General features: G+C 35.0%; 1 protein-coding gene and 1 long non-coding RNA gene across 7 annotated transcripts in view; one reads left to right on the plus strand and one right to left on the minus strand.

Moving 5' to 3' along the window:
* The first annotated feature begins 10,426 nt into the window (after nucleotides 1–10,426).
* Nucleotides 10,427–26,865, plus strand: part of LOC149787694 (vinculin-like) — a 134,221-nt gene continuing 117,782 nt past the window's right edge. For 2 of the 6 annotated variants that reach the window (XM_089973884.1, XM_089973883.1), the window contains exon 1: nucleotides 10,433–11,091. In XM_089973884.1, the coding sequence (XP_089830010.1) occupies nucleotides 11,035–11,091 (57 nt within the window). In that variant the 5' untranslated portion in view covers nucleotides 10,433–11,034. Of the gene's footprint in view, nucleotides 11,092–26,865 lie in introns of all 6 variants that reach the window. The other 4 variants (XM_089973881.1, XM_089973882.1, XM_089973885.1 and 1 more) reach the window with 4 other exon arrangements.
* LOC149787695 (uncharacterized) lies at nucleotides 10,466–14,686 on the minus strand. Its single transcript, XR_016424090.1, has 2 exons — nucleotides 14,447–14,686; nucleotides 10,466–11,134 (listed from the first exon to the last, which is right to left on the minus strand). It is a non-coding gene; the product is annotated as an uncharacterized LOC149787695 (long non-coding RNA).

Here is a 26,865-nt window from a genome sequence, read left to right on the forward strand (position 1 = left end):
TTGCGATTTTTATAATAATTGGGGGCACCGACAACCCCACCCCCCTCAGCGGAACCCTCCAACCACATATCACTGGTGGTTGATACATGTTTTGTATCACCCACGGGCTGATTATTGGGGGTGTGTGTTCTGCTAAGCGTGTATGTTTGTACTGTCCTTCATTCATTGTATGTTTGTGCCGTCCTTCATTCATTGTATGTTTGTGCCGTCCTTCATTCATTGTATATATTCATTCATTGTATATACTCATTCTTTGTATATATTCATTCATTGTATATACTCAGTCATTGTATATATTCATTCATTGTATATACTCATTCATTGTATATACTCATTCATTGTATATGTTCATTCATTGTATATGCTCATTCATTGGATGTTTGTACTGTCCTTAATTAAGTTATATGTTTGTACCGTCCTTAATTAAGTTATATGTTTGTACCGTCCTTCATTATAATCTGAGCTCGCTAAAACACTCGATTAGGGGCTCGTCATTCATTGCATATATAATCTGAGCTCGCTAAAGCACTCGATTAGGGGCTCGTCATTCATAATATATGTTGTGCCGTCCTTGAAACATCCCGCCGAACTCGATAAACACTCGATAGGGGTTTCATAGGATAAAAATTTTTTTTTAAAGATTTATATATTATATAATGAACCATGAAAATATCAAAGACATTATTTCTGCTATTAAAAAACTAGAAGAAAACGGAATTAATATATCTGATGAACTAAATCCTGAAAAAAATAATATCTGATTTTGAAACGTTAGAAGAACTTAAAAATGAAAATAAGTATGTTCTATCATCTCAATATAAGTTCATAAAGCGGATTCAGGCAGCTATGTTTCAGTCACTAGCTATGGTGAACGATGATCAAGTAAATGAATTTGTTCCTCTTTCTGTTGCAGTAGAAAAAATCAGATCGGGATTATCCAAAGGGTACGAAACAAAAAAAAACAATCAGTACCCGCATAAGATACCTAAGAAAAATTATGTCAGCAGGTAACGAAGTTACAAATTACCAAAGCAACCCTGAGTAGCAATATTCCAAAATATTATTTGTTTTTTATTTCTGAATTATTATTTTTATCAATAAAATCTGATTGATTGGCGTAATTTTGAGTACTAATCACCCAAAAAATAAAATATTTCAGAATAATAATAAAATATTTCAGAATAATAATAAAATATTTCAGAATAATAATAAAATATTTTTGTAGTATATTTTGAAAATCTGATTGATTGGCATAATTTTGAGTATCAATCAGCAAATCAGAATTACAAAACTGATTGATTTGCATAATTTTTACTACCAATCACCCCATCAAAATTAATAAATTGATTGATTTACACGAATCTGAGTACCAACCACCCCATCAGAATTAATTAATTGATTGATTTACACGAATTTGAGTACCAATCATCCAAAACATAAAATATTTCAGAATAATAATAAAATATTTCAGAATAATAATAAAATATTTCAGAATAATAATAAAATATTTTTTGTAGTATTTTTAGGAAATCTGATTGATTGGCATAATTTTGAGTACCAACCACCCCATCAGATTGATTTGCATAAAAAATAAAATATTTCTGAATAAAAAAATATTTCAGAATAATAATAAAAGTATTTTTTTTATAGTATTTTTTGGAAAACTGATTAATTTGTATAATTTTAAGTACCAATCACCCCATCTGATTAATTTGTATAATTTTAAGTACCAATCACCCCATCTGATTAATTTGTATAAATAATAAAATATTTCAGAATAATAATAAAATATTTTTTGTAGTAATTTTTGGAAAACTGATTTATTTATACAAATTTGAGTACCAATCGCCCCATCAGAATTAATAAATTGATTGATTTACACAAATTTGAGTATCAACCACCCCGTCAGAATTAGCAAACTGATTAATTGGCATAATTTTGAGTACCAATTACCCCATCAGATTGATTTGTATAAAAAAATAAAATATTTCTGAATAAAAACATATTTCGGAATAATAATAAGATATTTTTTGTAGTATTCTTTGGAAAACTGATTAATTTGCATAATTGTAAGTACCAATCACCCCACCAGAATTAATAAATTGATTGATTTGCATAAATTTGAGTAACAATTACCCCATCAGAATTAATAAATTGATTGATTGCATAATTTTGAGTACCAGCCACCCCATCAGATTGATTTGTATAAAAAATAAAATATTTCAGAATAATTTTGTTTTCCAAAGCTGATTAATTTGCCCATCAGAGTCGAATTCACAAAAAATAAAATATTTCAGAATAATAATAAATTGTTTCAGATTATACAAAACTGATTGATTTGTATAATTTACCCCATCAGTGATTAATTAACCCTATCAGACATACAATCTGATTAATCTGCATAAAAAAAATATTTTTATTTATTTATTTATTTAGAAATATTTTTTTAAGTTGATCGAGTTGAATACAGGAGTGTGCATAATTTAGAATCTGATCTCTGTTACAAATGATCGCGACAATATGTTCTCGACGAAGCTCATCTAACTGTTCTTGTGTTAATAAGAAATCCTCGTTTCCGTATTCATCAATAACTAAATTAACGTTAAATTGATTTGTGTTTGGAGGTTGTGAAAACGCTTTTCTGATGGCGTTTTCAAGTACTTCTTTGTCATGTATAAAAACCCTCACGTGCTGGTACATTATATAATATTTACCTGATTAATTAAGATTTCACATACAGATTTATTACAAGCTCTTCTCCACGTAGGTCAATTACGCGATTAAAGTGGTCTCTGAGCTTAAAATTTATTCGTGTTAACATATTATTGTGACACCGCAAATACACAGGATTAGTTGGTTCTTGCACGATTAAACTTCCAGGGGATACTTGTGGTGTAAATGTATATAAAATATATCCCTGCTGAGCCTGATTTGATTTTCCGAGATCTATTTGATAGCTACCATCGACTACGTCACAAACCAGATTGACCACGATCGTGCTGGTTATATTAACGATTCTGGGGGATACATGCCTGCTGCCTCCGTTTGGATCGTTATTATATCTATTTTAGGAAAAAATTCATTGATGATGTCATTGACAGATTTTCTTAATCTATCTGGATTATAATCAGGGAATTTAAACTTGCAATGTCAGCTACGGGTATTTTGTATTTGGTTGCGAAAATCCTTCTATAATCGCCCGATGATTCAAAAACCAAGTTTACGATTCTGTTATGAAAATATTCAATAGTATCATCTATATGATTTAAAATTTCTACTCGTTTAATAATTTCTTCACGCGTAGATGTCAAATCAGACAAATATTCATGAAAAAGGACACGTAAATTATTTAGTTGCTCTTTGTGGTCTGAATTTATGATATTAATGACATTATTAATATTTATATCGTAAAATGAATTATACAGGTTTTTACCGTTATCAGCGTTGTGTAAAAGCTAATAATATTCACCAGTTCGCTTGACACGAAATTGATCCCGTTTATCCCATACTCGTTTTTCTATGCTCCACCAAAAACTTGTATAATTCATTTTAATATTATGATGAAAACTTTTTGTTGAAGTAAAATCAGCCCGAGTTGGTTCTGGTGGTCCATGATATTCTGGCGCAATATCAGGCCAACCTAATACGGATCTTATCGTGGACTGATAAATATCAACGACGTAATCAGGAGAATATATCTCAATCGTCGAGGACAGCGTCGGCTCATGAACGTTAATCGATATTTTTGCTTCTTTTCCTGTTATTGGTTTTATTCTACGTGGAAATTCCTCATTGATCTCTTCAATCTCAAAACTACCAGTGGGTATTCCAACAACGACCCAGTCAGGAGTACCATCTGGTTTGTTCTTGTTAGCAAATACAAGCAAATTATTTGCTGGTGTACCATTAAATGATTTTGATCTGATATTTGGCCAGCTGTAATATACCCGTAATTGAGCCAGTGCTATTTCCTTTACTAGAATTGCAGTAGAAAAGTTAATACTAATTCAGGATTAGTTGAACTTACCGAGATCATCGTTATCTTTGGCGGAGTTGTATTAGTCACGATCTGCTGGAGTAATTCTGTCATTATTAGTACTTGTATCTTTAATACCGATACCTTCGTGATATATTTTAGTTATCATTGAAAACTCGAAATCAGATATAATTCCATCACTAAGACTCGCTGATAACAACGAAGATAACTTCGAGCATGCAACCGTCGCTGTGTGTAATTTTATTATGTAATCGGATAATTTTTCATTCGTGCAGGTACATATTTTTTTTTGCAATGATATTGAGCACACCTGCAATAGTTATTGCTGCTGAAATGCATATTGTTACACCTACTGGTGCCATCATTGTCATCGCTGATAATATAACACCTGTTCCTGCAACAACAGCGGATACTGAATAAACGATCACATCAACCATAACTAATCGTCGTCGATATTTCTTTACTTTTACTGTATACTGTTCGACTCAATCTTTTAATGCTGCCTGCCATTCACGCACTTGATTATACCTGTATTGTGCACCGTCCATATATTTTTATGCAGTAACCAATTGAGGTGTTTCAGCTACAAATTCGAAACACCACCAGTAAGATGTTGCGGTTAATTTCTTATCAGCTGCTTCCAGAATAAACATTTCTTCGGTTCCGCTATTTAATATAACAGATACAACCCCGGAAAACTTATCAGTTGAATGACGCCATGGATACGTTGTAAATATTTCAAATTTTGCAGCACTGAACACAGATAGCCTGTACACGCCAGTGACTGTTGCGGTATATTTGATAGTTTTATTTTGCTGCGGCCATGTTGCGAATCCCGATGATACAGTGTATACGATGTTTGTAATATGCCCAGGAGTTATTCCGGCTGGAATTTTAATCAAATTGGTTTTATTAACGATCTCAGGAATTCCCGCTACGATGTCTTGCTGTGTTTGTTTGATCGTGTCGATGTTCGTCTTGATATCAACGAGTTTTACGTCAACGGTGTGCGGATTACCAAAAAATTCCTCTGTGGTTTCATTAATTTTTCTGAAATTTCTGCGAAGATTTGTGAACGCGTTTACGTGAACGTCATACTCGGCCCGCAACGGGGATAATTTATCATCTACGGTGTTGTAGTTGACGTCGACGTATTTTTTTGTTGCTGCGTCTTCGTCGGATGTTGGATCTCTTAAAACCACTATCTTATTCCCGTTCATGCTTAGTTCACCCGTCATTGTGTCACCGGTATTTTTTACGCGATTAGCAACACTTTTTTGCAATTTCTTTCTGATGGTTGCAAACGACATACTTGAATCCCTGATCTTTCCGCTGTCAGTAAACACAGGGATATTATCGGTAACTGCACCGAGTACTCGTCGAACTATATAATTCCATCTGATGTTGCTCGTTTTTAGTTTACCATATCGATCCTGAAAAATAACAACCTCATCTGGGTCAACTCCAGCAAGATTCATGATATCAGCGAGTTCATCTTCAGTCGCGTACTTTGACAGATCAACGTCGCCGGACTTTTTCTTAACGCATGAAGATCTTCTTCCGTAAATATCAACCATTATATTTTAAGATCTGTTTAAAACGAATCGGTTGCTTGTATAATCATGCACAACTTTATGTGGTGGTTTGGATGATTTTGATACAGCATTAAGTACATTAATTGCCTCACGGCCACATATTGGCGGATCTGTCATTGTTTGTGTGGGTAGCGTTGAATACCAAACTTGCGTGGGTAGCGTTGAATACCAAACTTGCGTGTGAAGTGGTGCGACATACTTGATAAATTCAATGGGTGGAGCTAACCCGTATGAATCAAAATAAACGATTCCACGCGGATCAACCGCGTATGATACCCAATGAGTACCGGGTCCTGAATTCGAGTCGAGATTAATAATACCTGTTTCGAGTTTGTTTGGTTGTTTCGGTAATTGATCCTGCATAAAAACACCTCTAAAGGCTTTTATTTTTAATTTTTTAGCAGCTTTTATCAAATCAAAATTTGATGCTGGAGCATCTAACGTGGAAGCCTCAGACCTCTCCCCCAACGAGATCCCGGTAATCTTAGGCCGCGTCCCTTTTTTTTGTATCCCTTTCCTGTTGCTTTCTTTATTGCCATTCCAGCAGCTGTTCCAACAGCACCTAATGCAGCTGCTTTCGCTACGGCTGGAGCAGCAGCAGCTATTAACGCTGGAATAGCCGCAAGAAGTGGAAATATACCACCTGTTTTAACCATGTCCTTGATGGCGCTCGGAGAAAGATGGAATTGAACTCCGGTTTTTGATTCTAGGGCTTTACTGAAGTGTTTAATTTGATTATTTGTCAACGATAATTTGTTTGGAACACCACCAATCTGATCTCGTTTTAGTGATATTTTAGTTCCACATTTGTTGGCGTTTTTTGACTGAAGCTTTTTGACCTGACCGGGGGTCAGAGCAACATTAACATGACTATAAGACATTTTTATAGAAATATATTTTTCTAAATAACATGATTAAAGATTTTCCACTGGTGCATCAACGACTCTCATTCGACCACTACCACCTTCAAGTAACATGGTTTTATCGCTGAGTATGACCGCGATTGCTCTATAATCAACACCACCTCCTGTATTTAACGCTGCTTTAAGATGTATATCAACGACAGATTCTTTTGATAGATCAAGATGCTCCGGCGAAAAATAATAAATCGGATACAAAGTTCTGAAATCATGTTGTGATATTTGCAACCCAGTATCTACATTTTGATCACGTCCCATGAATGACATTAAACGATGATATACACGTCCTATACTATTTTGTTCATAATTTAGTTGTATATTCTCTGTTGGTTCTTGTTGCCCGTTTATCCGTAAGGAAATATCTGTGATACCTAGTTTATCAAATATCATATGAGAGTGAAATTGTGAGCCTAATCGATCATGGCGCTGAAAAGCAATAAAAATACGTCGTGGTGCAGAAACACCTTGTTGTGATGCTATATGCCATGTAAACTGACCGTTAACGTCAGTCTGCATACTATCCGTGCTTGTTGTTAACCATGACAACAAGGATTTACCACCAGTGTCCATGAAAGAAATCAATTTTTGCTCTTCTGCGATCGTTGGAGTCATTACCGGCATCCACAGTGAAAGTTTCGATAGTACTACTTTACCAACATCACCAATAGGTCTCCACAGAGCATCGTTATCATCACTCTTTCTTACAAGAACAACCGTGTGTCTAGCTTCAAAAATAACCTTTCCAACATTTCTGCAAAATCCAAAAATATGCGACAGTGGAATTGTACATGAAAATCTTCTATTGGCTCCTAGCAACATATTTCTACGCGCTGCAAATCCCAGGTTGAAATTAGGATTAAAATTCATTACCACCGGACCCATATCAGCATCTTGAGCAGCATTACTAGTTTTCTTTGGTGTTCCTTTTGTATATTGATCACTTTCAGGGTGATCAGAATTATCTTTCACAAACATCATTGTGGGACCTGCTGATCTTATATAATCATCAGAATATCTTGCTAATCCAATTATTGTTGTAGCAACGTCGACATTATTCTGAATTGATTCAATATTTTTTCCATCGATCATATATGTGGCGCTATTAAATAATGCCATGATCCCGTTGTTGACAAAACCAACTTTTACTGCATCTCCGTAATTAGTATTATCCGTTTTTACAATTGTACCTTCTACCTCAAGAAAAGCCTCAGCGGGTAAAAAGTATTTACTTGTGTCATGAACTTGTAGTTCAGTTCTTCCTCCATGTTGATCTGGTGTTCGTGCTTCATAAGAATAAAACTGATAATCACGCACAGACTCATCTTTAAGGACAGGTGCCTCTATATAAAATGCTGTGTCTGATATATGCTTGAACGTTTTATTATAATTATTTTCTTCTAACACGAAGATTACCAGGTTCGGGAAGTTCCACTTCCTGATATCAAACTTGAAATATTATTCCCTGATTCACCGAGTCCTTGATCTGCTAACGCCGCTAGTTTTTGATTTGCAGCCTGATTTATTATTCTACTGACATCTGCGGGCATAATTTCAGTACTTGGTAATTTTACCGGTTGTGATCTTCTTCGCAATAATCGTGCTAGTCTTTCTTTGATTGCCGAGAAAGCCCTACCAGCAACTTTAACAATTGCACCTGAAGCTTTTTCACGAACAACATCAATAGCCTTCATCGATAATTGTTTTGCAACAGGCGCTACTTTTGGGGCTAACCGTCTAAACAACCCCTGAACAACATCACCAAGTCCATCTCCGTAAATTGCTCTATAGGTTGGTAATCGTGAGTTTACCACTCTGACCGATACGGATTTACGATGATTATTGTGTACTATCATCTTATTTTATTTACTATTTATCTAACAACTAGTCATCAACAAGTTCGTCGATAAGTTCTCGGTAAACGCCGATATCCATGATACCACCTTGAAATAATCGCCGACAAATATCAGCTGCTTCATTAATTATTTCTGATGAATTATTTCCGGCACGTTTTCCTCCTATGAGAACTTCTAACCGTGACACATCATTGAGGATATTATCAGGACAAACAAAATTGTTTTCTCCCGATGTAGTCAGAAAACCACTTGCTACAGCGCTCGGAGGATCATCATCATCCTCCCCTGCCAACATCCGTTCTCTTTCTTCTTTAAACTCCTCAATTGGTTCCCTCAATATAATACTTCGTCGGGTGTATAATCGCTGCAGGGGTGAAGGTTCTTGCTGTGGTGGAGGAAGTTGATATGAAGGTTCCTGCTGGGAGAGTTTTTCTTGTTCTTGTTGTCTTATTTTCTCTCTATAAAGTATTTCTACTTCTTCATAAAGAGCCCTGTATTCCAAATCATCATTTCTAACCTGCCTTTTGTTTGCATATATGCGATATATCCATTTAATAAGATTATTATTATTTATCTTTTCATGAGGGGGGTTTAAAATATCAGATTTGTCAGATATATAATCTGATATTTTTTCGGGTAATTTTTTTCTTTTAGTATTTCTAATTTCTTCAACAACCCCTTCTCTGAATCTTGCAATCAATTTTATATTTTCTTTTACTGGTTTGGGTTCAGGTGTATGTTTTTTTTTCTCACGTCGGCGACTTCAGTACGAAGTTTTCCAAAACCTTCAAGTATTTCTTCACCAACGGGTGGAGGTTGAGCCGCAGCTATATCAGTTGGAAGATCTCGTAAAATCTTCTTTTGTCTGTTTAGTTCTTCTTGCTATTTTTTCAGTTTGTTCTGCTGTTTGTTTTGATACCGGAAGAAGATCTTCTTTGATGACAGTTGTAACTTTCTCATTAGCTGCAGTGACGGGTTTAAACAGTTTTTTAGTGTCTTCTTTGTACTCAACTTGTGCTTCTTGCTGCGCTTGTAGATTTTTTCTAAATGAATCTCTCACGGGAAGAAATTTTTTAATTGCTTCTAGTCTCTCTCGTGCTATCCTTGCAGTATCAGATTCCGGATGTACCATTATTTTGATATAACAATAAAGTGTTCACGTGGTAAAATAAACCATTCTACGAACAAAAAAAGACAACGACCGTAAAGTAACACCAATTCGAGAAATCCTTTGGAAGATTTTATTTTTGATTCAATTCGTGTCGACGCTTTTTTAAATCTGTCGACGTTTTTTATTTTTTCTTTGCTCGTACAATGGTTTATTTTTAATTTTTCGACGCTTTTCGATCTTGATCTGTTCGCCCTCTCTGCTGCTAAAGAACTTAGTATACATTAGCGTGAAAAAACCACGCACAAAATACAACAAACAAACAAAACCAAAAAACAATACATAAGCAAACAAGCAAACAAACAATAAAACCGAAAAAAAACAAAAAAACAAAGAAAACACCCCCCCAAAAACAAACAAACAAAACAAAACAAAAGCAAAACAAAAACCGCACACCGAGTTATTTGTTATGCTATGAAAAGAAAAGATTATCCATCTGCTGCAACTTAAATACTCTTCTAATCTCGTCGTGTAATATGATATATCTACTGAGCATGCGCTTTGTGTATTACTCGTATCTATATTATATTTGAGTGTAGTTCGGTGTTTAGTGTAACCGAATCTGAGAACTTGCCGACAGTATGGGGTGATGTACGTAAGGCTGCGATCAACCACCTTCATCCTCCACGCACCTCACATCTCTTCATAAAAGTAGGGTGTAAACAAAACTTTTAACACTTTAGACAAATATGAGGCGGCAAAAGGCTCCATAAATAATTGGTGTTACTGTGCTGAGCCAAAACGAATATTTTACACCTGGTAACGTCGGTAGTCTGGATACGATAAATACAAAACAAAACAAAACAGCTCTGGACGAGTTATTTTACCTACACGACAATAAGCAGTCAACATATTTCAATGGATATGTTTACAAGAAGATAACAAAGATAAAACACAAAAAAAAGTAAAATACATAAAGCAAAACAAAAACAGTAAGTTATATAGTATTCATATAAATATCATTTCTCCACATTTTCGTACATTGTTTGAATTCTAAATTCCCAATATTTCTCAGACAAAGTTACTGTTTTGTTTAAAGGTGAACAACAGAATCAACAGAAAAATAAACAATTATTTATTGTGATTCATAAGGAAGTAATCAAGTCAATGACCTTTTGGAAACACCCCGCCTCCTCGAGGTCAAAGTGCTTTCCATATTTGGCAAGTGATTCGTTCCCGTGTATCAGATTCCGTGAGGTCATTCCAATTTTTTACTTCCGGTAGCTCACTTATCGGAATAATCTCAGTTTAATCTGCCTTATCAGTAAAAATAAGAACAATATTAGACTGTTTGCTAACATTTATGTATCAAATTTCCTCGACATCTTACCTTTCAAAGTAAAAAGAACCACATGCCCTGAAGGAGAAAGCTGCGGCTACGAAAGAGAGGCTTGCTCAATCACGTCTATTGTTGAGCAGATTGCAGGTTTGACAGGAGAGATTGCTGTAGTTGTGGAAGTGTATTCTCGTGAAACTACGTTTCTTTCAGCCAGGTGTGAACATGCCTGTGTTTCACACGAAAACGATTGAGAGCATTTTGGAGCCTGTAGCGCAACAGGTGAGGAACTTGCAATGTATAAAGCAACCGGTCTCCGGCACACCTGAAATTTGGAAAAAGGGGGTGGGGATATGTAACTTGGCTTGGATCGTTGCTTGTAGCTTACCTATAGAGTATAATTGTATAATTGTGCTGTAATGTGTGTGTGTTTGTATCTCTCTCTCTCTCTCTCTCTCTCTCTCTCTCTCTCTCTCTATATATATATATATATATATATATATATATATATATATATCTGTGCACCTAAACTTTTTGTCTCCAATACCAAATTCGACCGATTGACGAAAATAAAATAAAGCAATGCTTACGAAAAGATGCATAGTGAATCAGATTTTTGGGGTTACAGGTTTAAGAAAGCCCTGAGTGGGTATACATGTTATTTAGAAATCACATTTTCATGTTCATTTTGAGTCTAAATGTGGGATATTTTTGTTCACTTTATGAATATCATCTTAATTAAAGTCTGTGTGTGTATGTATATATATATATATATATATATATATATATATATATATATATATATATATACATATATATATATATATATACATACATATATATATATATATATATATATATATATATATATATATATATATATATATATATATATATGTATGTATATATACCACCATGTCGGCCAATTCTCCGCATAGGGTAATTCTGTGCATTGATACGTCATTTCGGTAAACATTGGATCACGTGTTATTTTGGGACAAAAATCTATTTTGTATCAAGAAAGAATGATCATACTTTAACTAAGAAAAGTGATATTCATAAAGTATACAAAAATATCCCACATTTCAACTTGAAATGCATATGAAAATGTGATTTCTAAATTTCAACATGAAGACCCACTCCATGACCTTCTTCAACCCATATCCCAGAAAATCCTATTTACTATGTCTGTTTTAGAATCATACATATAAATACATTATTTAAACGTTGGAAATGTTTACCTTAAAAATATTCTGCATCTTAATATAAGTTTCAAATTTTGCATTAAGTTGTCCCACACATACAAAATTGTCTGCTACCCAACGTGTCAACTTGTCGTTAGAATGGGATTCTCAAGAAATTCACTGGCGTATGGCCTGTTTCTGAATTCTTTAGTAATTTTTCCCCATAAACAAGATGACATAAACACATTACATCCTACTCGTTGTTTCTCTTCCACATAATAGCTTTTTTTTTTATAAAATGTTGAACTTAACTAATTTTTTTACAAGATCTTTTCAGTTTGCTTAATATCTCTTGCCATTTTTTGGCATTTTTTACGTTGAATTTTGTAAAACTAGCTATAAACCTGACCTAATCACTTGACTGAACTGCTGACAGAAAGTAATGTATTTTATTTGTATAGCCCGATGGATAAACATTACAGCTTTCCAAAGCTGTGCGCAGAATAGGTTGACATATCATGAGTCATAAAAACAGGGTGTATCCCATGTGTCAAAAATTAATATTGTTTTGGACAGAATATTCTGGTGACAATTGCCTCTATTCAAATGGTAAGCATTGCAGTATTTTATTTTCATCAATCAGTCGAATTCAGAATGCTGTTTGCTTCATTATTGGATATGTATACCTTACGTGCGCAGAAATGCCCAACAGCACTGTGTGCATATATATATATATATATATATATATATATATATATATATATATATATATATATATATATATATATATATATATATAATTGCTATTTTTGATTGTATGTAGATCTGAAAAAGGTAATGTTAAATTAATAAATATGTATACACTGGCAGAATATCAATTCTTGCCATGTACCAGTGAAGCTTTAGGACTAATAAGTCACTTATAACTTACACTATAATGAACACCTTTGAAACTACCTCAGAAATGATCATTCAGAGGTTTGCATGTTAAGCAAAAATTTGCATCAGTTCATGAGATATTAGCAACACATTAGCCTTACAGGAGCACAGGTAATTACTAATATAGGTAAATAACCAATGATGCTAATATGTAATGATATAGGTATTCAGTGATCATTAGACAGGCATTTATAAATGTGTGTTTTAGGAACAGGCAGTTTCAGAATAAAGGGATGGAACATAATTACTGAATTCAAATGACAAAGATTGGCTTTTATTGTAGGCATTGTTCAGAAGACCTCTAAACCACAGCAGAAATATACAGGCTGCTTAAAACTTCATTGACACAAGTATTTATTACATGATACTTTGTAGATGAAATTTAGGTTTTAATACTTTTATCTGTGTTACTAGTTATGAGTAGTACTATCATATAGGCCTGTCTGTAGTAGAAGAGCTGGATGTTGTTAACTTGTATGTAACTATGAAAGTTGTTTGTCAATGGCATTGTAATGGTAAACTAGCCCTACATCGAAATATGTATGTCTGTAAAAGTTCTCAAAAATGGATAATGAGAGGTCATTCACAGCCATTGTTTAGCCGTATTTGCAGTATTAACTCAGACACTATGCATCATATTCACCTGTGGAAGTTCAAGCCTTTTATAATGTAAGATTTTGGTACTAGAAAAGAATGGCCAGAAGTTTTACAATCTTTTAGTGGCAACAATAAGAGATAGTACTTGATGACTAAAAGAAACTCACTAAAACAGAACCACATAATCCAATCACACTGAATTCATAATGTTTAATAAGCTGTTTTACACACACTTAAAGGCATGATTTTAGCCCTTGTGATTAAGACCCAGTCTTGTATCATAAATGTGCATTTTGTGGTGTTCACTAAATACTACATCAAATTTCAAAACACAGTTCCAAAAATGGAATAAAATAACCAGTTTAAACTCTTATCTGGATTAGTGTGAAATTATTGAAGCTCATGTTGAGGGAACCAATTTTTTCGTTATTGAAGTCTTTTGGATTAATACATTTTAGCTGCAGCACCAGGTACCATTCATAATGCTGTTTGACACCAACTATAATAATAATTAATGCTAATATGTGTCCATAAGAGAAAACCATTGAATTAATCTTTGCTGTCCTCTTAAAATTCAGGTGCTATAGTTAGTCTGTCCATTTGTTTATATATATATATATATATATATATATATATATATATATATATATATATATATATATATATATATATATATTTCTTTTTAAAAAAGTAATTGTACACTAAGGTTTGTTTTATTTTCTTGTCATATTTGAACAGGCATATTCTAGAATGTGAAGATAGTTTGTAGTATTTTGACGTGCAGCTATTCTTTTGTTGGCATTTCTTAGAATCATAGTGTTTAGCCAAATAGTTCTGAGAACTACCCCATAAACTGTGCACCGTTTCAGTTAGGTTTCCAAAAACAGTTGATGAATCTGCAAACCCTACCCACCTACTTCCAGCTATCAGACAATAATTTGTTTATTTGGTGTTCTATTCACAGTACATGACCATGGTTTGTATCCCACCTCCTTGAAAAAATATAGCGGGTATATTCTTTCCAGAGGCAGGAAGAGATAACTGCTAGATGCAGAAATGGTACAACCTCAGTTTCCCCTCATAAGGTGAAATGATGGCCTGGATGGAATGTTAAGGAAGTACAGCTTATGTAAATCTATGTACTATATAAAAAATTCATGCCCCTCATGCATTATGTGAAAGGCTTCAACATGAACACATGGCTTGGTTTACTTTATTTTCTGTAAACACTTAGAAACTTAATAACTCTTTAAACATGCTCATGGTTGTTAGTGACGTGGAAACTATCTGTTCCAATTAATTTATATATTTGCATATCTCTGCCCAGTAGTAGCTGCATCACTAAGTACAGTATATTATGCACACACTGCATGGGTTTGCAGTTTTACAGGTATATCAGTACACTGTGGTTTGAATCCTGCCAGTATGTGTATGCCAGGTACATTGCCAACTTGGATCAAAGCAGTTGATCTATTGAAACAATTTTGCCATTTCGATACAGACATATATAATAGACATGCAGAATCAATTCAAAATGATATATACCTTATAAATGTTACTTTCAATTTGCAGAATCAATTCAAAATAATATATGCCTTATAAAAGTTACTTTCAGTATTCCATAGCCTTGAATAGTTATTAACCATTTCCCTCTGAATTCTGTACATGTTTTGACGTATATTGTAGGTTGTCTAACCTGATACATATAAATATGTGACATAGTTGTATTGTTTCAGCCCTATTGCTGATGAAGCAGTTTTTGCAATATTTATGTAAATAATACACATATACAATTTCAGCTTCATCTTCATTTGAATTTTGCGGGCCCCGTGTGGCCGAGTGGTCTAGAGCACTCTTTGTTACGGATCACTGCCATCTCACCTCTGTCTGCGGCAGTTCGAGTCTCGGATTCAGCCAATGTGGGTATATCAGAAAGCTTGCCAGTAGCTTCTCGTGGGTCGGTGGTTCTTCCTGGGGTTTTCCCGGGTTCTTCCTTCACCATTAATACTGGCCGCCATGTATAGCCTATTGTGTGCTGAAAAATGGCGTTAAATCCCACAACTACAACAACATTTGAATTTTGAATCTTTTTTTGTGTCTTGTGTTCTGAAAACAAGAAAGGCTCATGAATTATGTGTCATTTGAGGAAATGAGTCACCCGCATGTTATATCCTGTCAGTTACACAGCAATGACCCAAAATGGCCGATTTGGAGTCTGAAGTCTTGCATGAGTGTGCTGAATGTGAAAGCAAAATCATTTTCCTGACACCATTTTTGGCTGAAATTCTCCATGGCTTTTGTCAGGAATGTATTGTGGTGGCGAAGTTCAAAGACAGGATGAAAAACTTAACTGTCCACATTTGCTTTGATCATTCCACCCTGATTGCCAAGATGATCAAAGTTGAGACGATGCTAATTAAAGTCTCTCCTGTAATTTGGACTTTCCCTGTTCACAGAAAGAGATGTGAAAGAATTGGACTTTTTTTAAACTTTGACTACATGTTCTCTCTTTATTATTATTTTGTGCTTTCTGCCAATTTTCTAATTGTAATAAGATACATTTTGCAGTGCAGCACCAAGTGGCCGAGTGGTCTAAAGCACTCAACATTCCGGATCACTGCCATCTCACCTCTGTCTTCATGGGTTCGAGTCTCTGACTCGGCTAATGTGGGTATGTGAGAAAGCCTGCCAGTAGTTTTTGTGGGTCGATGGTTCTTCCTGGGGTTTTCCTGGGTTCTTCCTCCACCAGTTATACTGGCCGCCATGTATAGCCTATCTTGTGCTGAAAAATGGCGTTAAACACTACAACAAGAACAACAACATTTTGCAGTACATTAATGTCCTGTTTTGTAGCTTAATGAAATATGAAAATTCTGGTGATACTCCACCCTAATGTGTGCACACACATATATACATGCACATGCAAACAAATAATTCGAAACAATCATGTTATGAGGGGGATGAAGACTGATTATTATGGTGTAGTCTGATATCAACTCTAGGTGAAATCTCTGCCATGACACTTACAAACTATGGAATGAATATAAGGTCTGAAATAGAGAGACATGGATGGAGTTAGTAATGTGGTACATATAAAATGACCATATAATTACACATGGAAATTTCTTAACTACAATAAAGCAGAACAACAGAACAGTTTGAAATTTGCCCTGCATACTGTACAGATGGTGCAGATTATATGTTTCCTGACCACTGTGCTGATAACATCCATAGCAACCATAGTTCTTTACTGGTTGCTGTTGGTACATTATCTGTCAGCACACACACTTCCTAATTGAACTGACCTATTTATTAATCTGTGCCCTCTTCCTGCCACTGATTGGACGTTTGTTACAGCTAGGTCTAAGGTTGTCCTCTGGACTTATTTTGTCTTTAATCCATATGCTTTAGCAGCAGAATATTGTGGTATCATCCATCCATCCTCTCACCCACTCAGCCAATCTTCTCATTAACTGCTAAGTAAGGTTTGGTTTTTTATCATGTTGTATGGCACAGCAACACATTGAATGTTATATCTTGACAAGACAATTAGCAGAGAGTGTTTTTACACAAGGTTAGACTTTGATAGTGATCCTGAAGGTGGGAACTGAATTGGTACCCACATGCTGAGTGCTTTATCCACTTAACCACCATGGCTCCATACCATACTTAATATGCAGGTTGTGTATGTGACCATCTGAAAGAGGATTATAATTTTAGGTCTTGTTATGTGGTTGCAGAAAGGGTGTCCAATGCCAGATATACAAAATTACAGTGTAATTTTTGTTTGTTTAAAAACATGTTATGCATGTGTTTGATAGAGAACACGTAGGTATAGATTTTAAGTTTGGCCAAAAAATACTATCAGCAACAAAAAACAGGGACAGTTGGTTGACTGGAAACAAACATATTTGTTTCCCCTTATGATCGCTAGAGGATTTTGATGTGGGTGAGGAGCAGGGAAATTAGGAACATATAAAAGGTGTGGGATTAATTTTATTTATCCCCACATATTTAAAAAAAAAACACTACTGTGAATATTGTCACTCTGTATGCCGACTCTGAGTGTCTATTACAAATGTCTTCATTAACAGCTCTCTCTCTCTCTCTCTCTCTTGCCTCTTCTGGTCACCAACCATGTAGGCTGTAGACGGATCTTTTCCTGCTGTGCATTACAGCATGGAGCTATATTTTTCGTTTAGATAAGAAATATAATACCCAGCCTAAATATTTGTGAGATTTTTTTTCTTCTCCTGGATCCAACAATATTTCCACTGGGTTTTTTATACATTGGATATCATCCATTATAATTCAGCAAAACTAAACTATGGTCACAACATAATACACACATTCCATGTTGGCATGAATTTATCTTTCTAGAAGTTCCTTGCATTCTTAACTGGAACTATGACATAATTGGACCTCTCAGATAACTATTGCTGTCCTGCTGTGGCTATAAATTACCAGAACTATGCCTGTCGGCTCATACTCCTAATGCTTACATGCACATTTCTTGACTGAAAAGAATTCATAACTTAATTGCACAACAAATTAATGGACTTCACTTCTTGTCCTAGCTGCATTACTTTGCTGATTAGCAATCCATTGACATATACATAGTAAAATCAGTTCTTAGCATACATGATACATATCATTTAAGATATATAATTTATTTCTCACCATTGGTAGCTCAAATGTTTACTTTCTAAGGACTTTGTTATGATACCCTGGTCAATTTCACTGGGTCGGAATGCTGTCTTTTTGAAGTTTACACTGACATCGGGGGAGATGAACGAAGAAAGGTCAAAGTGACCCTTCACAAAGACTTTTCTGGCTTAAATGCAATAAAATTTTAATGCTCAATGCATTCAACCTTAAACTTTTCTGTAATTCAAAATTTGACACTTCACACATGCCAACAAAATGTATGACATTCTTACAATACATGTATCATATAACATGTACTATTATTTTCTCAAGGAAAAATTGAAGTATTGGTTTAAAATGAATAAATTCAACAAATAATTACAAACTTACATTAATAACCATATTTTGTATGAAACTGAGACAATATCTTTATGCCTTCCTGAGCCCTCGCTTGCTTATCGAAGAATTCTCTCTGTTTATTCTCTGGTTCTGGGTCTTTAAAATTTCCAGACTCTTCGTCTCTTGGACTATTTATTTAAGAGAAATTACTTATTAATTTTTCTTATTGTTAAATTCTGGCTTCCATCAGAACTCTTAGACTTACTAATTTCAGGAGGGGAACTTCTTAAAAGCCAGAATTCCACGTGGGAAACTACATCCCCTTCTTTAGCTTAGCCAGTTAGGATTACTTTCTTTACCCGCCATACATTTTATTACTCCCATTGAGTCAGAATAATACTCTTTAGTCTGTCTTTATTAATAACTCTTCTGAAAAAAATATCATTTTATGAAACCTGTTTCAAATGGCCTAAGACTTCCTAAAATTTTTCCCTGGTTTGTCTTAACTGTTGTCTACGCTATTGAACTTGCACTAACATTGGTATCTTCCATGTCTCTGACCATTATCAAATGGATCCATATTAAAATTCAGTTCATACCTCCAAGCAGGAGAGGTTAACTATTGCAAAGCTGCCAAGTTATTGCTAGCCAATACATCAATCTTAATGGTTACATGTCACTCTGGGGGCCCCGAGTGGCCGAGTGGTCTAAAGTGCTCACCGTTACGGATCACTGCCATCTCACCTCTGTCTGCGTAAGTTCGAGTCTCAGGCTCGGCTAACGTGGGTACGTGAGAAAGCCTGCCAGTAGCTTCTCGAGGGTAGGTGGTTCTTTCCGGGGTTTTCCAGGGTTCTACCTCCACCAATTATACTGGCCGCCATGTATAGCCTTCTTGTACTGAAAAATGGCGTTAAACCCTACAACAACAACAACAACAACATGTCACTCTGACCATGATGGAATGTACTGCAGAATTATTCTACAAAATTCTGTCCATTTTCTGCCCATATTGTGATTGCCTCTGGCTGTCCACCATTCTGTCATCCTCCATCAGTTTTAGACCAACCTTCATGCAGTTTTTTTATGAGCAGTGGCTGTGCGATAAAGTGGTGCAGATATTTTGTTTTGTATCTCCAGTCTGCTTTGGACCCCTGGAATGGATAAAAGGGTCATAAGTACAGTCACTGACACTACATTTTGATGAATTTGCACATGGAATAGACAAGAATTGATACCATTTTTCTGATATGAAAGACTTTTTTCATATAATTATGCAACTGACATTGGCTCCTGCATTTTGTCCCACCTCCCTGGGACTCAAGAGACACGGTCATAACTTAGAAACCATATCCCCCCCAAGCCATACATACACTTACTGGGCATGAGAAAATGAATCAAAATTTGTCACTGACATTTGTTCCTGGGTTTTGAAAAAAACTTAAAATGTACCACTGACATTTATGTCTGGATCTGTTATTACCCACAATCCTGGACCTAGCCCATGGGTCATAAGTTAGTTCTTTTTAGGTTCCCCAGCCTGTAACAATATACACTTACATGAACCAAATTCAATTATGAAACTGATCTTACTCATTTGCAACTTAGCTCCAGTGCCCAAACTTGGAAACAGAATCAGAATCCCCTCTCTATAATGGTTACATACTTTATTCTCTTTAATGTTTCATATTCAAAATGTTTTCTCTGCTTTTCATAGAAAAGATTTAGACACTAAATTGGGTCATAGTCCATATTAATGAGACCATTGGCTGAACTCGATTGTCATTTCATCATTATGTACAATTATAGGCCCGGATTGTCAGAATCACTGACTTTTGTTTTTGCATATTAACTCCCATAATTATGATTAGATTTCAACCAGATTTGTTATGGAGCTTGATATGGATGAGACCTTCACTGCAGTTTATTGATAATATGCTGCATCATTGTTTAGCAGAGTTGTAGGCCCTGATTATCAGCCCTACCAGCTCCTGTTTGTGTTTGAGGTTTTTTATTATGTGTTTTATGGCAAAGCAGGTTATTTAATGCTGAGGCAATTTGAGTAAAATGCCATGCCAAAGTACACACCTCTGTAACCAACACAGGCTGATTAGATAGTAGGATTTAAACCTGTACCCTTTCAGTTGCAAGTCTTGCATGCTAGCTACTGAGTCACTGCAGCTCAGATTTATGTACAATAATTCCCTGAATAATTATTGGATTTCAACAAAATCTGGTATGGAGCTTGAATTTGATGTAACCTTGGATGAGATTGTCAGCATTCAGCATCGTTTGACAGAGCTGTGGTACTAGGTTGTCAGTACCCATGAACTCTTGTCTTAATTACATATATTATTCTTGGCACTGATATTAGAGGTTAGTGATTGGACTGGTTGGTCTGGTGTCAGGATAATGTGACTGGGTGGGACATGATGCTCTATGTCTGTGGCATGATGCCCCAGTGCTAGACATGACTATAAGCTGTCACACTGCAGACATTGTAGCAATATGACTGAAAAAATTGTTAAAGATCTGTTAAAAATCAACATATCACACACACACACACACACACACACACACACATGCATATATTATTCAGGATCTTCACTATCAACCGCCTGCCCAAAAAATTACTCTCCTTTTTTCCAGCTGAGCCCCATCCACTTTTATAACACTAATATTGTGTTGTCATATTGCTGTTTACTTAACCATCCATTTTTAATTTTGAGCCACTTATTTCAAAAGATAATGGCAAGGTAGATTATTGAAGTGCAGCCAGATTTTATAGGCAGCTTGATATAAATTAATAAGGCCAATGAAAAGCAGGAAACAGCAATTCCTGGAACTTGCTTGTTTGTATAATATTAGTCCATGAAATAATATAATTATTTTTGTCCTCTTCATTTTGGTAGACAGTATTGTTTGTTAAAAGAATTTTGACATTGTTATGTGTCTTAGAAAATAATCATTTGTACACCTGAAAAATTAATTAAGTGTACAGAAACAGTACAGACAATACAGGATATATACTTAATGAATATGAAAGGACAGAATGCATGTATTTAGCTGAAATTAAGCCATCTGTACTTTTGTATCTTTGATAACAGCTAAGATATTCAAATTAGGGATGATGGTCAGAATGGAAAAAGCACAGGATTTTTTTTTCTTACACAGAATTCCGTTTGAATATTTGTTCCTCAAAACTTAATATGTTCATTCAGAGCATGCCTCTGTGTGTATGTGTGTGTGTGTGTGTGTGTTTTTGATGAATTTCAGTTTAAGACCAGTATTTAGGTTGGATGAGGTAATTAAGAAGAGGAATTGAGGGTCCATTTGAAAAACCCCATGGTTGGCCATAAGTTGAAGGTGTCCACGTGGCTTCATTTCTGATTTCAACTTTTTTTCAAAAACTTCAAAATCAGTATTACTAGTAACTAAACTTGGCACAGAGCATCCTGGAATAAAAGCATTTCAGCTGTTCACAGATGATGCCATTTTGCCATCAAATATGGCCACCAATACTGCAGTTAGAAAAACCTTTTAAACAACTCCAAAACCTTTGAACAGACTTTGATCAAATTTAACAGGCCATTCAGATTTGTGCAAATGATGGTGACCCACCATCAAATATGGCTACCCTCCTCATCACTTTCAAACCAATCTTGGCACAAAGGCCTTTCAGGTTTGTATAGTATGTATCTACCTTAAAATATAGCAGGCGTAACTAAAAACAGAAAAATCATTACACGACTTCACCAAAATTGATGATCAGAATTTTATGAATTTTACAGAAATAATCCAGGCTTGAAAACCTTTCAGATTTGTACTAAGATATTGATCAAATATCAAATATGGCTGATGTTACTAAAATTAATAAGAAACATAACTCCTCCAAAGCTGTAGCATACAATCTTTACCAAACTTATAGAAAGTACAGAACTAAAGCTGTAGCATAAAATGTTGTGTGTGTGTATAATTTGGATTTTTAATGTAACTTTTAAAAAAATTTCAGTCATATCGCTATGAGGTTTGAAGTGTGGCGGTTTCTAGTGATGTCTAGCACTCGGGCATCATGCTGCAGACATGTAGCATGATGTCCCACCCAGTCACATTATCCTGACACCAGGCCGACCAGTCTAACACTAACCTCTTAATGCTGAGTGCCAAGCAAGGCAGGTGTGGGTACCACTTTTGTAAGTCTTTGGTATGACTCTGCCGGAGATTGAACCCACTACCTCCCGCATCCAAGGCAGACGCTCTAACCACTAGGCCACCGGAGCAGTAAAATGTTAACAGAAAATGTTACATGTACCAAACTTAATAGAAAGTACAGATCCTGGCATGAAGACCTTTATGGTTTGTACAAATAAAACAGATCTGTCATCAAATATGACATCTTTTTAAAAACTAAAAACTCAAAGGCCTTTAAAACGATTTCTTCAGACACTGAGCAGATTTTATCAGATTTGAGAGATAACATACTGAGATGAAAATATCAAAATTTATACAGCTGATGCTAATCCACCATGAAAAATATAGCCACCATTTAAACAACTTTTTAAAAAAACTGCTGAATAAAATTCAAAGCATATGTCGTAAAGATGTATAAAATTTTTACAAATACTTATGATAACACTTTTAAACATGGCTGCTGTTGCTAAAATTAGGAAAACAGTTTAATGATTTTGTCTCCAGAATGCTGAATACAATTTGATTAATCTTGACAGAAAGCATCCATGGATGAAGACTTCACATCTATACAAATGATGCTGCGTTTAAGTAGATGATGGATGCCAGTCTGCCATCAAATATGACAACTGTTGCTAGAGATTGAAAAACCTTAAAAATACTTCTTATCAATAACTACCATTCAGAATTTGACAAAATTTGACAGAAAGTGGTCACATAAAACAAAATTGCAATTATATGTACAGTGATGTTTTTTAATTTGCTTAAAAGAATTTCAGACTGGGTCACATTTCAGAGGAAAGGTCAATATAGTGACAGGAAATATAAAAAGCACCTTAGGATTTGTAATTGTGAGCTGTGGAAATACTAGTAATTTTAGATATTTTTAAATCCCCAGGAATAATTGCTTTCCATCATCAGTGCACTTAGTTTTTGATAGGAATTATTCCTGGTCATATATCCTAATTATTTGCTCTTGGATAAGTGAGAAAAACAGAGCTTAAAATAACTTTTGTCTGTCTGCATCACACCATCAAAACATTTTGCATTTTGGTAACATACTATACAAAATTAATGATTCAAGAAATATTTTAATTGAAGTCTGCACAAACTTTAATAACACATTTTGTAGAAAGCATAACCACATTCCATGTTTCTGATTATGCATCTCCACCTACACAGGTTTCTCAATGATTAATTTGGCTCACAGCAAGAAGTGGGTTTACACACTCAGAACGTTTTGACAGAAATTGAAATTTGAAATTAGTCATGCGTTTTCACTGGGAAAAATGTCCCCTATTTTCAACAAGTACATTAACACACCTTAGAGAGGGTTATTGGATTTCAGTTTTGGCAGGTAATTTGCTTGAATTCACTGCCACCTAGCAAGTACCTAGCAGTAAAACTGGATTGTATGAAAGCTTGAATGGAACCAATTTAATGCACATGTAACTGTTGATTCACTCTTTTTCTTCCATTGTACCAGTTTCTGTTAATTTCAGGATTGCTACAAATAATGAATTTAAAGACTGTGTTAACAATGATCTATCTGTTGGATGCATGATTTATAGCTAGGATACCTCTCCAAAATGGGTAGTTACTAATGAGATTTTTCTCAAAACCATCAGATTTGATGGCATGAAAATAAATGAATCCACAGTAATAATTAAATTATATCAAAACATATCTTACAAAGTAATACACCCATCCACAATAAAAAAAGATCATGTTTGGTCCCATCTCCCACTCAGCTTCCATGCATGATATATTCTGCATTAGATACTGCATAGGTTCTCATTGCTTGCTCATTAAGCTCGATTTTTTCTTGCGGGTGGTATGACCTATTTGCATTAGGGTATTGACTTCAGTTTTTCCTGATGTTGTCAGGTTCATTGGGGGTTTAGAAACTTATTTTGGATATTCATCGACACTTACGCCATTACATCTAGGTCAGACTTCATGATCACAGCTCCTAATTTGTTGATTTTATTTAGTTTCTTTTAATTTATGGTTTATGATTTTGTTCATGATTTCAGTGTATCACTTATAATCTAATTTCTGAGGAAGAATTTTCATTGAAATATTAATTACACAATCCAAGCAGGAAGAATGCAGTATTTATCTGAATTCAGATAAGAATATCAAAAGGGACATGGGTCTCTTTTTTTTGCCAGTAAAAAGTTCTTTTTTAGTGGAATGCTTTTTGCCTTCACACACCTTAATGGTTCCTTCTACTCTTTGTGTTCCTTCTACTCTTTGTCAACTATTTTCATGCTGTATGGTATACAAGTACATTGTAAATATTCAATTTTCATGCCTTTGGGTTATTTTGTCTACATTAACTTCCAAGAGATTGTGAAAATACAATGGTAGTTAAACCAGCTTCCACAGTGCCTTTGGACCTTCCCCATCCCAGTTTCTTCCCAGCACAAAATAAACTTGGTGGTACAAATAAGGGAGGCATTATGGACCATCTTAGAATGAAGAGTAAAATTTTAATATGGATGCATGCCATGCTTATAAAGAAGCACATTACCCTAACTGATGCAGATGAATGCCATTTTCAATGTTGTGTGTACATGAGGTACTTCATGTACTTGTTATAAGCAAGTCCAACCGCAAACTGACCCAGATCTGCCATCACATAATGTGCCAGATATGGTTTGTGCAGTTTGTTAGTAGTAATCAGTAGAACAAACAGCATAGACCCTAATCTACAAGTGCAAAATGCTAAGGCAGATCAGTTTTGTTTTTTTGCAGTTTGACTTACAAGTGAGTATATATGGTAGATCTTGATGTGGACTGTACCATACTACACAGTCCTTATACAACAGTCAGCTATATAATCTATTACAAACAGCACTTTAATACAATATACATAAACATTATCCACGGGTTTTGCATTTCCATCTTGGTCTTAATAATGTACAGACCTGTCAAATAGATGTGGTATACTTTGTATTCATACTGGCACTACACAATTAATGATGATCGGTTAGTATACATAAAGTAGGCTGAATTCAATGGAGGAACAGTAGGTGTGCTGTGAGTTTGGCATCTGTGTTATTACCATATTTATTGTAATTTTTACATGCTTTTAAACTTTTTATTCAAATTTATGAGTGCCAGTATTAAGGAAATTTTACAGGGTTTCGGGTTTTGTGTGCCAACTTGAGCGGTTTCTGCTTTCATTGATTGAGGAGCATGCTTTTTAAGGTGCTAAATATTATGTTAACTGTATGTCTACATTAGTGATAATGATTATTTGAAGTAGTCGCATATTCCTTGGGATCATTATATTTAAAATAAAGCCATCCAAGTTTCTTCTAATCACACAATCATGACAAATCCTGTTCAATTAGTCGTGGGGCCCCGGGTCGCTGAGTGGTCTAAGGTACATGCCTTTACAGATTACGGACATCTCTCCTCTCCACATGGGTTTGAGTCTCAAGCTTAGCTAACATGGTTGCTATATGAGATAGCTTGACAGTAGCTTCCTATGGCTTGGTGGTATTTCCTCGGGACGTTGGCCATTATGTATAGTTCATCATGTGCTAAGAACTGGTGTTAAACCCACAAAACCAAAACAATCCTTTATTTGTTGAGTACCAATAACAGTATTCATCTTGAAAATACTGATATTACTATTCCTTCAGATTGGATAGTCATATCAACATGGGTTTTTACTAAACAATTTTTCATGGTGTCTGGATGGCCTAATGGTGCCATTCAGACATTCAGTATGCCTGCCACAGTGGCCATCTTGAAAATCTTTTACCACTGTTCTATCCAGAATGAATGGTCATATCAGTATTTGATTTTCCCTGAAAGGTTTTTTATGATGTCCAGTTGGTCATAAATGAAAATGGTACCAATCCAGCTATTAATGCCACGATGGCCATCTTGAAAATCTTATCACTACTTCTCATACAAGGGTTGTCAAATCAACATTCTGCTTTTACCAAAGGACTTCTTATGATGTCTAGTTGGTAATAAGTACAAATGGTGCCAGTATGCTAATGAATATGGCCACCATAGCAGCCATCTTGAAAATCTCACTATAGTTGCTCCTTCAAAACAGAAAGTTGTATCAACATGGGGTTTCCTCCAGAAGACTTCCTTGTTGGTTCTTAATTAAAAAGTTTACCTCTATTATGCCTACCAC

The sequence above is a fragment of the Sinohyriopsis cumingii genome, chromosome 11 (genome assembly GCF_028554795.1).
Source record: "Sinohyriopsis cumingii isolate HCF-2022 chromosome 11, ASM2855479v2, whole genome shotgun sequence".
In the NCBI taxonomy this organism is placed as follows: Eukaryota; Metazoa; Mollusca; class Bivalvia; order Unionida; family Unionidae; genus Sinohyriopsis; species Sinohyriopsis cumingii.